The sequence below is a fragment of the Onychostruthus taczanowskii genome, unplaced genomic scaffold, assembly GCF_017590055.1.
Source record: "Onychostruthus taczanowskii isolate IOZ18803 unplaced genomic scaffold, ASM1759005v1 scaffold186, whole genome shotgun sequence".
In the NCBI taxonomy this organism is placed as follows: domain Eukaryota; kingdom Metazoa; phylum Chordata; class Aves; order Passeriformes; family Passeridae; genus Onychostruthus; species Onychostruthus taczanowskii.
In genome coordinates this window covers 461,653-477,397 of record NW_024499084.1, presented here as the reverse complement: position 1 = coordinate 477,397, position 15,745 = coordinate 461,653, and the positions used below count along the sequence as shown (strand labels likewise).

At 38.7% G+C, this 15,745-nt stretch overlaps 1 protein-coding gene across 2 annotated transcripts in view; it reads left to right on the top strand.

Annotated features, from left to right (window-relative positions):
- SLC44A1 (solute carrier family 44 member 1) overlaps positions 1–15,745 on the top strand; it is a 71,205-nt gene that overhangs the window by 19,513 nt on the left and 35,947 nt on the right. For both annotated transcript variants that reach the window (XM_041401132.1, XM_041401131.1), the window contains exon 4: positions 6,648–6,784. In XM_041401132.1, coding sequence (XP_041257066.1) covers positions 6,648–6,784 — 137 coding nt within the window. The remainder of the gene's footprint in view (positions 1–6,647; positions 6,785–15,745) is intronic.

Genomic DNA, 15,745 nt, shown 5'->3' with positions numbered 1-15,745 from the left:
CTTATTTTGAGTTGCTATTCTAAAGCCTTCCAAGTATCTCATTTATGGTTTAATGTAGATAAATAATTGGTGGTTACGAGAAAGATTTGAGATAAATGAAATATCTGAAACTTTTTACTGATCTCTTTTGTCAGAAAAATAATTTCGTAATCTAATCTGATCTTTCAAGAAGGATGAAAGGCTTAAAGTTTATGCAGCAGAATTTTCCTATTTTTTACAGAAACATTTTAGCACTTTCTAAACCCATGCGTATACAGTACAAAATTGTGATTCTAGTGTTCTGAGAAAAAATGCAAATTTTAAAATCATAATTTTAAGTTTACCCTTAGAAGGAAATGGTGTCTGAGTCCATGTGAAGGTAGAGACATTCAGAAACCTTATTGAAATGTAATAATTTATATTGTGATAGTCTTCTGTATGTGACATAAATCAGACCGTCATGTGGGGAAACATCTACCACTAAGTGAATTCCTCTTGTAAATGCAAGCTCAAAAGACAGCAGATAAAAAGAGAGATTGTTTTAAAAACAGATAATTGACAGAGCCTGTTGTTTGTCAAGACATCTTAATGAGGTTCAAAAGAATTATGCTTTTCTAACAAAGATGTTATGGCTTGAGGCATGATCTAAATTAATAGATACACACATATGAGTTATAATCATCTCTATTTGGTTAAGAGAAAATCCTCTAAGGCAGATTATTCTTTAACTGCTCACACGAAGTGCCTGGTATAGTCCAAGGTATCTAGTTTTGGAAGCAATTGGTTCTTATATAAGTGAGTGATTCTTCCTTCTCTCACACCTCATAGCTTCTTCTGAAAAATTGCCAAGCAAATTAAAAAAGCTATCTGCTTTGCATCTGCCTCTAGCAGATGGAGTTCCTACAGTGTCTGAGGTGGAGTTCATGGGAGTATTTAATGCTATTTTTATAGGAGCACTTTGCAGATAGACGGTAAAAATAAACTCTTCTGCCTGCCTGTACATTTCAGTTTGTGTTGAGAAAGAAAAGACTTCAAAGCTCCACAAATGGGGCTCTGGAAACATGAAGTTATTTCATTTTGCTTGCAGGGTAATTCCATTTTCATTTCCTAGTCCAAGGGCTGAAAAGCTAAATCATCTGTAAAAGTAAAATTTTCTTCCTTGTATATGACAGCAACCCATAGGCACTGTCATGTGGAAGTGATGTGGTCTATGTGGATACAGAAATCTGGGTGGTAAGGGTAAAGAGCAGAGTTCTCACAGGGATGTGATTTGCTCTGTATACTACATCAGATATGCTGAAACCAGTGAGATGAAGTATTGGAAAGGTGGATTTTACAGCCTGGTCTCATGAACAAAGAGTGGATCAGTCATCCTTTTATTTTTATAAAGTAACCAGAACACACTTTAATAGACTGTTTTCTATAGTCAGATATAAGACAATACTCTAGATCTGGCAGTGAATTCTAATTAAACCTATTTGCTTCAAGTAAGCTCCTTGCTTTACAAGTTCCGGTAGTTATAAAGGGTTAAAAATGACCTTTTATTTGTAAATAAATGATAATCACAGTAGCCAAATGCAAGTCTCTGAAATGCAAGCTCAGTCTGGTTTTTGATCACCAGTATGTTGTTATTTGGACAGAATCCAGTTTGTGCTGTCTACTTAAGTACTAGGAGATGTGTATATGATGCTATGGAGAATAGTTTGGGTGGCGTTCTGCCTGAGCACATGCCTTTGACCCCAGGCAATGCTTGAACTTTAAGTAATGGGAAAACCCAGATTTTCAGGATAGTTTGCAGCATGTACACAGAGAATTTGAGGATAGTGAGAAATTTGACAATTTTGAGATTTAACAATATGCCCTGCTGATGAAGAAAATTTTGACACTGAACTCTTATTTCCATTAAATGGCACAGATCAATTGTGATATCTGTAGCTCAGTCTATTGAGCCTTGAAAAAAGAGAGTCTGAACAAAGAGATACCTGGGGAATTATTAATACGAGCACTGTTAGGGCCTGGAGTGATCTTGCTTTTCATTGGTTTGCTGTTGTGTTACCAAGTGGTTGCCATGTGGTCATCTTCATACCCTCTTAGGCTGTTTTTTGGGGGGTTTGCATGGTTCTGTACTCCATGTTGCAGTATGGTCATTACAGCTGCTATAACACGCCCCATGGGCTGTACACTCTAGTCGTTAATTTTTAGGTAATATTTAAGGTGCTTGCTTTGTCCAAGTGTTATTAATGTTCAGATTACTCTCTGCAGAGAAGCTCTCTGTTTCACCTTATTGCTTGAGAGCTACCTGAAAGGATGGAGGAATCCATCTCCTCTCCCAGGTAACAAGTGACAGGATAAGAGGAAATGGTCTCACACTGTGCAAGGGGAGGTTTAGATTGGACATGATGACAAAATTTTTTTGCAAAAAAGGTTATCAAGCCCGGGGAAGTGGTTAAGTCACCATTGCTGGAGGTATTTAGAAGATGTGTAGATTTGGTGCTTAGGGACATCGTTTAGTGGTGAACTTGGCAGTGCATTTACTATTAAAGTAGATGATGTGAAGGGTCTTTTTCAACAAAAATGATTCTATCATTCTAATTCTGCCTTGTTTTACCTTAAAGCCATTTCCCCTTGTCCTTTCACTATTTGCCTGTGTGAAAAGTCACTTTGTCTTTTAGAGAAGCCCCCTATAAGTACTGGAAAGCTGCCAAAAGTTGTCTCCACAGCCTTCTCTTCTCCTGGATGAACAGCCCCAACTCTCCTAGCACACCTTCTTATGCTCCAGCCCTGTCATAATTTTCATGGGTTTCCTCTGCACTGTTCATGTCTTTCCTGTACTTTCTTCTGGGCATCCCAGTGCTGGGTGCAGCTGAGGGACCCCCGCTGAGGGCAGAGTAAGACTTGCCTTGCTAGTCATGCTTCTTTTTTATGAGTCCTGAATACAGTTGGTTTTCTAGGCTGCAGGTGTACATTGCCAGGTCATGTCCAATTTTTCATGCACCTCCTACCTCCAAGTCCTTCTCTACAGGGCTGATACTTCATAAAGATGCATAAACATGCATATGTTGTAAGTCTACAGTATTGATTTTCAAATAATAAACATATTTTCGTTTGCAGTGGGGAAGCACCTCTAACAATATGATTACTTTGTTTACGTCCATCTTTGTATTGCTGATATGTTAATTCCTTATTAGAAAAGTAGTCTATTGCTGTTTGTAAATAACTGAAATTGCAGCACAAAACATGTAATGATATTCTTCTCGAGAGAAACAAAACCTGTCCTGTGGTGACACAGTATGAAATTTTCTGCAGTAAAATCATTTATCTTCTACACATAAGCTTTATAAACAACAACAACAAAAAATTAACTTTTCTTCTGTAATGCTGGTTTCTTGAATTTTGGTTCTTGTTTTAGCTGTGATGAAGTAAAAACTAATCTTACTTATCTTACTTGTGTCTTCCAAGACTACAGATTTGATAGCCTGGAGTTTTCTGTGCAGCTCTTTTCTGTGCACCATACAATGCAGTGTTTGAATTACATGTGCTGTTTAAGGCTATGCCCATACTTCTGTCAAAACTGTACAGGATGCTGTAATTGCATTGTGTTTCTAAACTTCCAAGTTAGAGTTAGAATTGTAGGATTTATTTTACAAAATATTCTGATGATTAAAATGATAGCTTGACCCTTGAATTGAAATCATGGTAGAACTGGGATGAGTTCTAGCTTGCTAATAGTGACACTGCTGATTTGGTTTCCTTAGGGAAATTCAGAGGACCCTCTTGTCCAGGAACTGGAGTCCAGTTCTACAGCTCCCAGAGCCCAGGGTCTTTGCCTAAGGTGGGAGGCTGAAGGATGTGGATGGACAGTAACATATGGGACATTGACGTAGCTGGTTACACAGACTGGCAGTGACAAGATGCTGCCTTCAACAGTGGTATTCACACGCACAGCCAACCATGTCTCTTCCTCCTCACAGTGACAGAAGAAGGAGGGCTGACAGTGGCAAGAAGGTCACTAGGCACACACGTAGCACTTTCCAGGTTCACAAGCTTACACACCTTTGCAGATTCTCCAAGTACTAGCAGAGCACCTTATCCACCTTATGGGTTCCCCTTTCTCAGCAGCTGATCCAGTTTGGTGTTAAGTACCAAACACTCACACGCTCATTCCACAAGCACCCCAGACTCACAGTTTCCCCCAAATAACCCCACAGGCCCTCTGCCCACCCAACCCTTCTCACCTAGAGCTCCCTAATCACCATCTCATATGGCTTGGAGTTCGCTAGTAAGTTATACCAGAAGCTGGACTCAGTGGTCCTTGTGGGTCCCTTCCAATTCAGGATTTTCTATTATTCCATAATTTGTATAGATTGTTCTGGAGAAGAGGTGCTCAGCCCCATCAACAGCCAGCACCACAAGGGCAGTGACCACCTAGGCTGAGACTATCTCCTCTCTAGCTGCTATTTTTTGTGGGCACACATTGTTCCCACCCCAGCAGCTCATTGCCAAGGCTCCTCCCTCCCACTGGCACTAAGACCCCACTCACTTAAGTAGCTAAAACCACAGTCCTGTGGTACCTAAACTACTGGTCTGATTCCAGCTTCTGGCACCAAATCTCTCATGCCCATGTCAGTCCCCCCAGTAGCTGTCGCTTAATCCCTGCAGCTGTTGCAGCATCCATGCACGTGGAATAGAGACTAGAATTATGCAGAGAGAGTGTTAAAACTTTAGTAATAGGGCAAGACAGACTGCAGTGATCAGGTGCTGAGGTTAGATAATGCACTGACCAACATCAACTTGCATGTAACTGTTCCCTTTTACACCCCTGTGTGCTACCCTGTCCCATGCATGTTCCCTCAGCTGCTAGCAGGGTCCCACTGACCCTTCCTACATTTTGCACTTTTGAGTTTTCATCCCTATCAATCACAAAGTTCCTGTCTGCAGTTTCTTGATAGCCCATCAATTATTGTCATTGACTGGGTTTCTTTGTGATTATTGTTTTTATTAGGTGGACAAGTTTTCTATCTGTCTCCCTCATTTTCCTTTTCTCAATTTGGCGAAGTCCTTAGCCAGATAGTCTTATTGAAAAATCACCATTTTCATAATCCACATATCTTTACCAATTAGTGAGACTGACCAGACTTGTTCCCATCCTAGCCTCCCTTGGCATATCAGTCAAGTTTGACTCTGTAGGTTCTGCTTTGTAGCTCCTTTGACCAAATACCCTCAAAGAAGTAGACACCCTCCTGCCACGTACCCTTATTATATGGGATAACAACTGGAGGAACTTCATTTAAAATAGCTGTTGTATGTCCTGGTATCAACTCAAGAGTATTTTCTTTGAAATTAATGGAAAACTGTGGCTTATTGCTTGCATGCAGTTACTTTTACTGTGTTTGCATGACAGAATTTTCATGTTTACACTTGTTTCTCAGACTTCAGTGGTCTGTCTATGAAGTCCCAAGACGGGTAATGTGTAATAAGTAAAAAAGAAATAGGGGTGGATGATTTCACTGAGATGTTGACAAAAAAGGCATGGTTTAAGAATGCAAGTAATCTATTACCATGTTACAGTTCATTTAGACAACATGAGTTTTGATGGACATTTAAGGAAGATTGTACTACATAGTAATCATTCTTGTACACTGACACTGGGTAATAGACCAGTAGACAGCAATCAGTGTATAGACTGAAGGTGTTCAGGGAGGACCTAAATGCTTTCTAGGAGCAAAAGGGATTTTTACTGGTTCCAGAATGAATTCCCATCATGAGGACTACAAAAATAGCAATGGCATTTTATATGGCAGATTTTGGGTGTTTTCATATGATGTTAGATAATATGAAGAGAATATTTCATTGCATAGTACATCACCAGAATTGTAGGAATTTAAGAATTGTTCAACTTTCAAAGAGAAAAGCATCTCTATTATACCATCAGTGGGAATTCTGTAGGGTTAATGTTTGTCATCAAACAAACATTATAGCCAGGAGATGTTAGTTAAGAATCTATAATATATACTTCATGCATTGGATTTTTAAATGGCATTCATTGTGAAAAGGTAGCAAGTAAAATATCCTTAAAATACTGCACTTAAACATAAGCTAATTCTACTTAAAATATCTGAAGACAGTTTGTTTCTAAGTAAATACCAAAGTAATCAATTAAGTCATGACGTGGAAAATCAATCTATACTAAAAAGCTGCTCTTAATTACTGGTATTATGTGTAGTCATTAATATAGCCATGGACCTTTTATTTTTGCAGAATAAGAGTGACTTTATATGGTTTGTTGGCTCTTTTTGGAAAAAAATTGAATTCTCTAAGTCAAATTTAAGGTTGGAGTAGAGGTTTATGAATGTTTGGACTCATATCTGTGAAGAGGCATGGTAGACCTACTGCTGTTTTTATGAGTAGTACCATTTGAATGGACTTGATTAAGGTAGAGTTAAACATCCTTTTTGTGCGATCCAGCGGTATATAAATATCAATACATTTGTTGTGCATTTGTTGAGTACATAAATTCTTTTGATCCACACAGTTGCAATAATATCAAATTTCGTATGTTTCTGGGTACACTGAATCACTCAGTCTTGACTGAATCCCATTAGTTTGAAATTTTGTTCAGTGTAATTGTTAATTAAAATAGAAATAATTTACCTTTTTTCCCTCCATAGGTATGTATTCTTCTTGGATCCATGCAACATTGATCTAGTACATCAGAAGATTAAGTCTATTGCCTTGTGTGTATCAGCTTGCCCAAGGAAAGAACTGAAAACTTTGGCTGATATACAGAAATTTGCAGAAACTAATGGTATGAAAAAATAGGTTTGTTTTTGTTCATATTTTCACAGGATCTGAAAAAAGACTCATGCATTAGCTGAGCTAAAAATGAAATATGTAATAAGAAATACGAATGGAAATAATGTGCTCTTTTCATTAAGCTAAAACATTACTGTATTTTATAGTCTGTTAGTTTCTTGGGCAGTTTGGAAAGCTTGTTTTTAAAATAGGAGTACAAAGTGTAACAAGCATTTGAGGGAATGTCTGACTATATATGTTTTCAGCTTCTAAAGGAATATTCTGACATTGCTGCTTAACAGTAGTGCTGTTTAAATGTTCTCATGCACAGGGGGTTTCTGAGAGCCGTGCTGCTGTTTAATGGCACTTGTGGCACGGAGTATGGCTGTATGTGTGAAAATACTCCTGCTTTTATTCAGTGCTAAAGTGCTGTTCTTTTTTGGTTTGTTTGTGTTTAGTTTTCTTATGCTTTTCTTTAAAAACGTAGTGTAAAGGAAACTAATTGCATTAACAAAGGAAATATTACACCTTTTCTTCCTTAAGATCTGTACTTTTTCTCCATGGTAGTAATACTGACATTACTAGCTCAGTTCCTATTTTAGCAGTCAATGGAATAAAATGCATGAGAAGTAACCAACCTTTGGGCATACAAAATAAAGATATAAAATTTGAGGAAATTTTAGCAGTTTTTTTCTATTCAAGTAGGAACATTTTCCTAATTTATGGGAACAGTGCTAAAGTTATCTTTTAAAATGATGCAGTAATAATTCTTTGCAAGGTACTCGACTAAAAATGAGACAGTCTGGATGACCCAGTTCAAAGCAGTGGAACTGCTTACTTTTCATAAAAGAAACTGAAATGTTTATTTTTGTAGTAGCACAGGTTATGTGAGTACTCTTGTTTGAAAGCAGATTGAGTTGAAATGGCCCTGGGGCGCTGTTTGTGCCCTTGGTCTCCCACTGCACTGTACCTGCATGCCTGGGTGTCTGACAGCTGAATCAGGAAGCTGAACTACTGTGAGGCATCACAGCTTTTGCAGAGCTGCACAAACAGCTTCCCTGTGTGATCTGTGCACCATTGTCAATTACAAGTGAAAATAGTCAATATCTACACTTGAATTCTTTACTCCTTCTCTGAGCATGCTGTGTTTTTCTTAACTAATGCAGGCCAGTTCTCTGTTGGTGTGAAGTGAAGGTCCTTTGTGGTGGAGTTTAACTACCTCTTGAAGCAATGGAATTCAGCTTTCAATTTCAGTGTCTTTCTTTATCACCAACATTGTTTCTATAAGTCAAATCTCTTATTAATTGTGCCTGATATATGTTCGGTATAACTATCTTTTAAAGTACAGCAAAAACCACTCCTCCTGAAATATGCTATGCTATGTCTTCTCCTCATGAGTCTTTGTTCTAATTCTATTTTCCTTAGGGCTTTAGATTTTAAAACCTAAAGATAATTTAAAAAAAAATTAATATGACGGGCAATTTTTTAAGTTACCAGGAGTCTGGTCAAAAGTATGAAAACTGGTGCTGGAGCAGAACAAAATCACTAATGAGTTCAATTCCTAATTTTCATTATATATTTGGCTTGTCAAAGACAGGTATTAGACTAAACTGAGCTTTCCTTTTATAGAGGAAGACTGTGCATGACTGAAATTGCACCATTCAGAGAAATATTGTTATCCTCATGGTTATATTTCTGCTTAAATTTTCACCAACCTATGAGGTACAAAAAATGATGTTTTGCAGCAAATGAACAGCTAAGTTGTTGATTATTTTAACAGTTGCATTTATATAGTAATAAAGTTCAAGTGTGATTCAGCCTTTTAGCAGAGCAAGAACAGTTTATTAGTACCGAAGCAGAATAATTTTTCTGAGATGCACTTTGTAACTATGATAGTGGATTTAAATTCATTAACACTAGGGTTAGGTTTGGCAGTCCGTTTTAAGTGACCATGGACTCCACTGTAAAAATAGTAATAGTAATAATGAAATCTGAGGCCCTTGAACATGACTGCAAAGAACTTAATTTCAATTTCTATTTGGGATGAGGTGCAGTTAGAAAATAGAGTTCAGCTGTCAAGTTCTGAAGAAGGAGGGCAAATTTGTTTGGTTTTGTGATAATTGATACTGAATTTTCTCAGGCTCACAATTTCTAGCATTTGAAAAAAAATCTTATAATGTTTTAAATGTATAGGTAAAGAATGCAGTCAGTTCTTAATTTTGCTCTGTTGAGCCTTTCTGAAAGCTTTAACCCTTTCTGCATCTTGAAAATAGCAGTTGTCTGGAGACAGACTGTGTAGATTGTGGCATGTACTTTTGTAGAATTGGCCATGAGTTGAACCAGAGCTGGTTCACCTGACCCAAATGCCATCCCTGAAATCACCTTACTTGTCCATACACCTTGAAATTCTTAAAGGAATTATGGCTTAAGCACGCTTCCTCAACCCAAAGAAACCACCTGTTGTGCCTCAGTTGCCCATCAAGAGGTGGTGTGGTAAGTTCAAATAAATGTGGTTTTTCATCTAAACATCTTTATCAAGAGATGTAACATGCAAAACATATTAAAACATCTTTGTATTGACTAGTGCTTTTATCAATACCACATATGAATTTGCAGCTAGCTTAGCATTTATATTTTTACTAAAGTGAGGCATGCACGTGATTGCCTCAACACAAAAGGACAGAACTACCAATCCCAAAGATTCAGAACACGTATGGCGGAGCTCATGTTTGTTGTGCAGTTCTGTGAGTGAGATTATAAATAGGCATTTAGGGCAGGAAAAATGCTTGCTTGAGGCTAGAAGACCATTTCATGATAAAGCAGCCTTTTAGCTTTCTGAATCAGTAATGATGCCTTTACTCTTCTGCTGTAATTTGGGAAAAGGAGCTGATTTTGTGAATAACACAGCACCATTTCAGGGCAATAACCTCACACCCACCCCTATCTTACTTACCCTCTCACAGTCAGGTCCTACATTTGCAGTACCTTCCTCTCAAGAAAGAGAAGAAGCCCATCCCTTGCAAAGCCAAGCTGATTTTAAGAAAACAAGAAAGCATGTACCTTTAATATTTTCACAATAACTGACACCCAGAAAACTGGAACCAGCTGAGACCTTTTACAAGAGGAGGAAAGAGGGAAAGAGAAAGTCTGAGTACTTGACCACTCAGATCTTTGACTTGTACAGAGATGCAAGCTGTAAAATACAGAAATATTCTGGAGCAACTCCTGAAAGTGGCACAGGAAGGTGCAGTGTTACCTGAGAAATGTTGCAATGCTGTTCTCAAACAGCCATGCTAGTACTTGAACTTGTAGAGCTAATGGTTGGACGCAACTGAGAATGTTATATGTAGTGAACTGACTGCTGTTGCTCTCCCCAGGATTTTCTCACCCAGTAGAGCACCTCAGTCACAGAGTACTTGTGGTTCAATGTTTTTGTCGCTCTTCACCCTTAAAAAATTATGTATTTTGAGTAGTGTGACTGAAAGCTGTTTTTCCCAGAAACCAAATTGATGCTTCAAAACTTAATGTCTGTGAAATACTGCAGTGATGTTTTCAAGGACTTGCTAAAGTGTTTTGAAATAACCTTGAAGATATAATTAATCTATGACTGTGCCAAATGAGTAATGAAATGTCATTATTAAAGAGAAACACTAGACAGGTGGCTATAATTTCTGTTGTGTTTATTTCAGTGACAACTATAGTGTCTACTCAGTGTGGAAACTACTATTCCTATTCATTGTTTACATAACTGGATGCATATTTAGGAACCTAAAATGAAATTTTTATTTTGCAACATTGTGGCAGGTATCTCTGTTATCAGAATTCTGTAGCTAGACCAGGCTAGAGGTCTGTGTGGACACAGAGCCAGAGGGAATGCTTCATTAAGTTTGCTATAGAGACTGACCTGAAAGAGATCAATAAAGGAAATCAGTCTGCTAAGTCAGAGCAGGTGATATCTCTGAGCTATTAGAAGGAACCACAGGGGAAACAAAAAGGATTTTTCTTTTGTCTGAAGATAATGACATATTCATGTGTAGTAAATGACATCTTTGCAGTTCCTGTTGGCACTTGCTTTAAATATAGCTGTTATGTGGGTCACTGTGAGCTTCTGACATTTTTTGTCTGCTCTTGTTGCCCCGCCTTTGTTTTCAGTGAAAGTATGCTGTTTAAATCTTAATCCTTTGCTCATGATTTTCCTGAAGTACAGTAACAGTGTTAGTAACAGATACCTTTTGCTTAAAGCAATTCTGCACCCACCGGTCTGGGGTGTCATTTTTTTATTGACTAGAGTAAAAGTACATTATGAGGAGTCATCTACTGGTACTCTGTCTTGTTACATGAACTGCCCATCAGGTTTGTGTTGTATTGGAAATGTATCTTATAGTTAGAATTAAATTGTTTCCTCAACAGAAAGTGACAGCATGTGGAGTCAGCCAATAATGCTGTGTCGTGTTATTGATTACATTAATAAACCATTTGGAAAGGGGAAGAAACAGTGAGGTTATAAATCTTGTTGTGACTACTGAATTATTTAGAATTATATGGAAAAACCCGCTGCTATCAATTGCAATGGAATAAAATGTCAAATAAAAAGGACTGCCCCCAGAATGAAGGGGCAGGAACCTGTTGTTATGCATGTAGTGTTTTAATTTAAAGTGGTTATTGATACTTGGGGAAGAGATTGTGAAACTCTTGAGGATCACAAGAGGATTAAGTTGGAGGCACAGCATTGTCTGAAAGTGTAATGTTTATGAATTGTGAAGAGGGACTGCATTTTTTGTAAACTCCTGCTATGTTGATATTATAAAAGCTGTGTTCTAGTAATTTCTTTACAATTTTTTGTAAACTTCTACACAAACATAGATATGTATATTCTCTGCATGTGTTCACCTACTGTGTGTATATACGAACACACAAACACACTGAGAAGGGAAACAAGGATTATCATTGTAAAAGGACCAGTGATTTCCTCTGTCTGTAAAAGAAAACTGTCAGGAAGAGTAGGTCATTAAAAGCAGGAATATCTTAGAGAAGGTAGAAAAATTGTTCCTTCATCTCATAACCTGAGTAATGTGAAACTAGAGATCAAAATGAAATCAAAGAGATTTTTCTGCACACAAGTTAGGGTTAATTCCCATGAGGGTATTTTGAAAACAAAAAAGATAAACTCTTAAAATAATTCTCTTAGAATCGGAAATACGAACTCTGTTTGGGTATTTAGTTAACACTGAAGAATATCCTCAAGTTCCAAGTTGTACAGAGCTAAAGATACAGTAGGAGAAACATCTGCTACTTGACTAGATGGATTCTTAATTTGATTCCAGAGCAGCTGGTTTTATTTAGCACTGGAAGAAATACGAGTGGAGGAATAGGTAAATGAATATTTTTCAACTCTCTGTACTGTTAATAAGAATAGGAGAAAGTGAAGAGTATTGTCTTATTTTTTTTAGTTACAATTCAAAATACATATTTGTATAGATACATAAAATCTGAATCTAGGATTTTCTTTTTTTCCACACTCTTATTTGTAACAGCATGTTTTAATATCTATCACAGTAGCTCTCTTTGTGGTCCTCAATTCTAGAGACTTTTGAAAATCTAACTAGTGGGATTTTGTGATGGATGTTTCTTGGAATATTCTTGCAGGCATTGAAGAATGCTTACTTTCACTTCAGTCCCATATGTATTTATAAAAGCACCTGTAATTTCTCCTGCCCTTTGATGCTCCTTGTTTTAAAGAAGTGGTGGTATGTCTCTCTGCAACAACCAGAAGTAAAGATACATATAAACCTTACTTTTCTTCCTTTAAAACACACACTATGCTTCTGGAAGGCAGCAGTGGGCAGATGAAGAGAATGGAGCTTTGCTTTTGTGAGAACAATTCTGTCATATTCATCTGAGAAGTCCTTACTGCAGAGTGGTCTGTCCTTGCCTTTTTGCTTATCTCAAGGCATCATTATTTTGCTAGGGCCCAGAAATTCAGATTTCAAGGTTAAGCTCTATCCTTATTTGGTCTTCTGTCTCTATTCCTGCTCAATTTGCAAAAGGCATAGCACCAGTGTTTAGGTATGTTTGTGCAATCCTCTGGGGTTCCCACTTTTTCTGATACTTCAGACCCCATTAAAATCTGTGGCTAAGAAGTGGAGTTCTTGTTTTCCTAGTCATTTCCAGCTCTGATGTTAATATATGCATAACTAAATGCTATTTCATTCCTAAATGAAGCATCAAATGTGTCTGCTCTTGAAATGTTTTTGTTCTAAAACAGGTAAATAGGAAATTTATACAATCCTAAATTTCTGTGCTTAGTGCTTGTGTTCTGAGTAGAATTACTTCCTGTAGTTGTATATTGGTTAAAATGACTATTGTCAGGTCTAACAGTTAAAGAATGAAGAAAGTCTGGTCAACATGATGTGGTTTATTTCATGGCAATCTGGACCTTTTTTAATTTGACAGGAGTCCATGAAGAGAAGGATCATATAATTGCTTGCTATAAGCATGCTTTTTCTGGGGTCATCCAACATTGTTCTCTTACTGACAGAAGTCAGCAAAGGGCAGTAAATACTGTAAAGGATAGTAAATTCTGTGGAAGTAGTAGTTGGCATCCTACCAGTTCTGTAGTTTTTGACTCTAGAATTTGCAGCAACCAGATACATGAGACAGTATTTTAAGCCGCCACTTTTCTATGCTATGCTGCTAGTCCATAATATGCTAAGGTAATATCCAATTATTGGTAATGCACCAAGACGTCTCATTGCATGAAGCTTTGAATGGGTGGTATGTTTCAGATTAACAGTTTAGAGATGATAGAGTTTGACAGATAGATTTTAGGTAAGTTCTGGGGTGAGAAATGTAGAAAAGTGTTAAGAATCTATCCTTGTGAGAGTCTGGGAGCCTTGTCCTTCCTGAACTCCACCTCTGTCAGCATCAATGTCATAGTCTAGCCTTTATCTCATGGACTGGTTGGTCAAGCACAATCATCTGTGAGTCATGTATTCACAATGTATTCACAATGTTAACTAAGTTTTAATTGGTCAACTCAGTCATAAAACACCCGGAACTCAAGAGTAGAACTGGGCTGAAAGTCCAGAGGTGAGGAGTTGTGATTTTAACACTCATTGCTGCTAACATTTCTGCACATTTCTGTGTCTGTGAGTTTTATTTCTGTGTCAGAGAACTTAATGAACTAATAGGATGTTACTTGTAAAGGAGGTAATGAAATAAGATACTAAGTTTCAAACTATAAGCTCTGCTTCATCATATGGCTTTTTAGAAGTCAGTTACCAATCACGATAGAATATGCTGAGTTGGGGAGACCCACGAGGAACCATGAAGTCCACCTTCTTGCCCTGCACAGGATACCCCAAGAATCATATGTACTTGACATTATTGTCCAAACACTACTTGAACTCTGTCAGTCTGTGCTGTTACCACTTCCCTGGGGAGCCTGTTCCAGTGCCCAGTCACCCTCTGGTTGAACCTAACCTAAACCTCCCCTGACACAGCTTCATACCTTTCCTTCAGGTCTTGTCACTGGTTACTGCAGAGAAGAGATCAGTCCCTGCCTCTCCTTTTCCCCTCACAAGAAAGTTGCGAACTGTGGTGAAGTCTTCTCTCATTTCCTCCAGGCTGAGCCGACCAATTGACCTCAGCCGCTCCTCACACTGCTTCTCCTCAAGTCCTGTCATCATGGACAGGACTTGAGGAGAAGCAGTGTGAGGAGCCCTCCTTTGGCCACTCTTCCAGCACTTAGTATCTTTTTTATATTGTGGCACCCAAAACTGCCCCCAGCGCTCAAGGTGAGGCTGCCCCAGTGCAGAGGAGTGAGACAATCCCCTCTCTTGCCCAGCTGGTGATGCTGTGTCTGATGCACCCCTGGACACAGCTGGCCCTTCTGGCTGCCAGGGCACTGCTGACTCATGTTCAACTTGCCTTTGACGAGGACTCCCAGGTCCCTTTCCTCAGCACTGTTCTCCAGGGTCTCATTCCCCAGTCTGTCCATACATCCAGGGTTTCTCTTTCTGGGTGCAGAATCCAGTACTTGTCTTTCTTAAACTTCATACAGTTGGCAATTTGTGAGCCCTGTCCTTTGTTGACTCGTCTCTACAAGGCCTCTGCCTTTGATGGAGTGAATGGCTCCTTCCAATTTTGTATGACCAGCAAACTTAGTTTGGATGTTTGAGTCTTGTGTCCAAGATATTTATTAAGATGTTGAAGAGCACAGAGCTAAGGATGGAGCCCAGTGGAACCCCACTAGTGACAGGTCACATCAGTCTGATGCCACCCCATTCACTGTAGCCCTTTGTGCCTGACACATGAGCCAGCTGCTCACCCACCACATGATGTGTTTGTCCAGCTGTGGGCTGGACATTTTCTCCAGAAGGGTCCTGTGAGAGACAGTGTCAAAAGCTTTACAGAAATTCAAAAGGATCACATCAACTGCCTTCCCTTGATCAACCAGCCTGTCCTAGAATGTGGTCATATTGGATATGCAGGACTTTCCTCTCATGAAGCTGTGCTGGATGTGACGAGGGTTGTGGTGCCATTCAGGTGTTTTTCAGAACTCCCAGAATAATCTTCTCCATTTTACTGGAGTGAGACTGATAGGCCTGTAGTTTCCAGGGTCATCCTTCTTGCCCTTTTTGAACACTGAGACAATCTTAGCCAGCTTCCAGTCATCTGGGAACTCCCCAGATATCCAAGACTATTCAAAAATAATTGAGGGAGGCCTTTCAATGACATCAAACATCTTTGAGTATTCTTGGATGAATGCCATCATGAAGCCACACAGATACATGAGGATCCAGCAAGAGCAGCAGATCCCACACAAATTTGGGGTCAACTGGGAGGTTATCATTCTCCCAGCCATCATCATAACCTTGGGAGGTTATCGTTCTCCCAGCTCTGGACACTGGGACCTTCTAGGCTCATCACCAGTGTGAAAGACACAGGCAAAGAAATCATGAAACATGTCAAA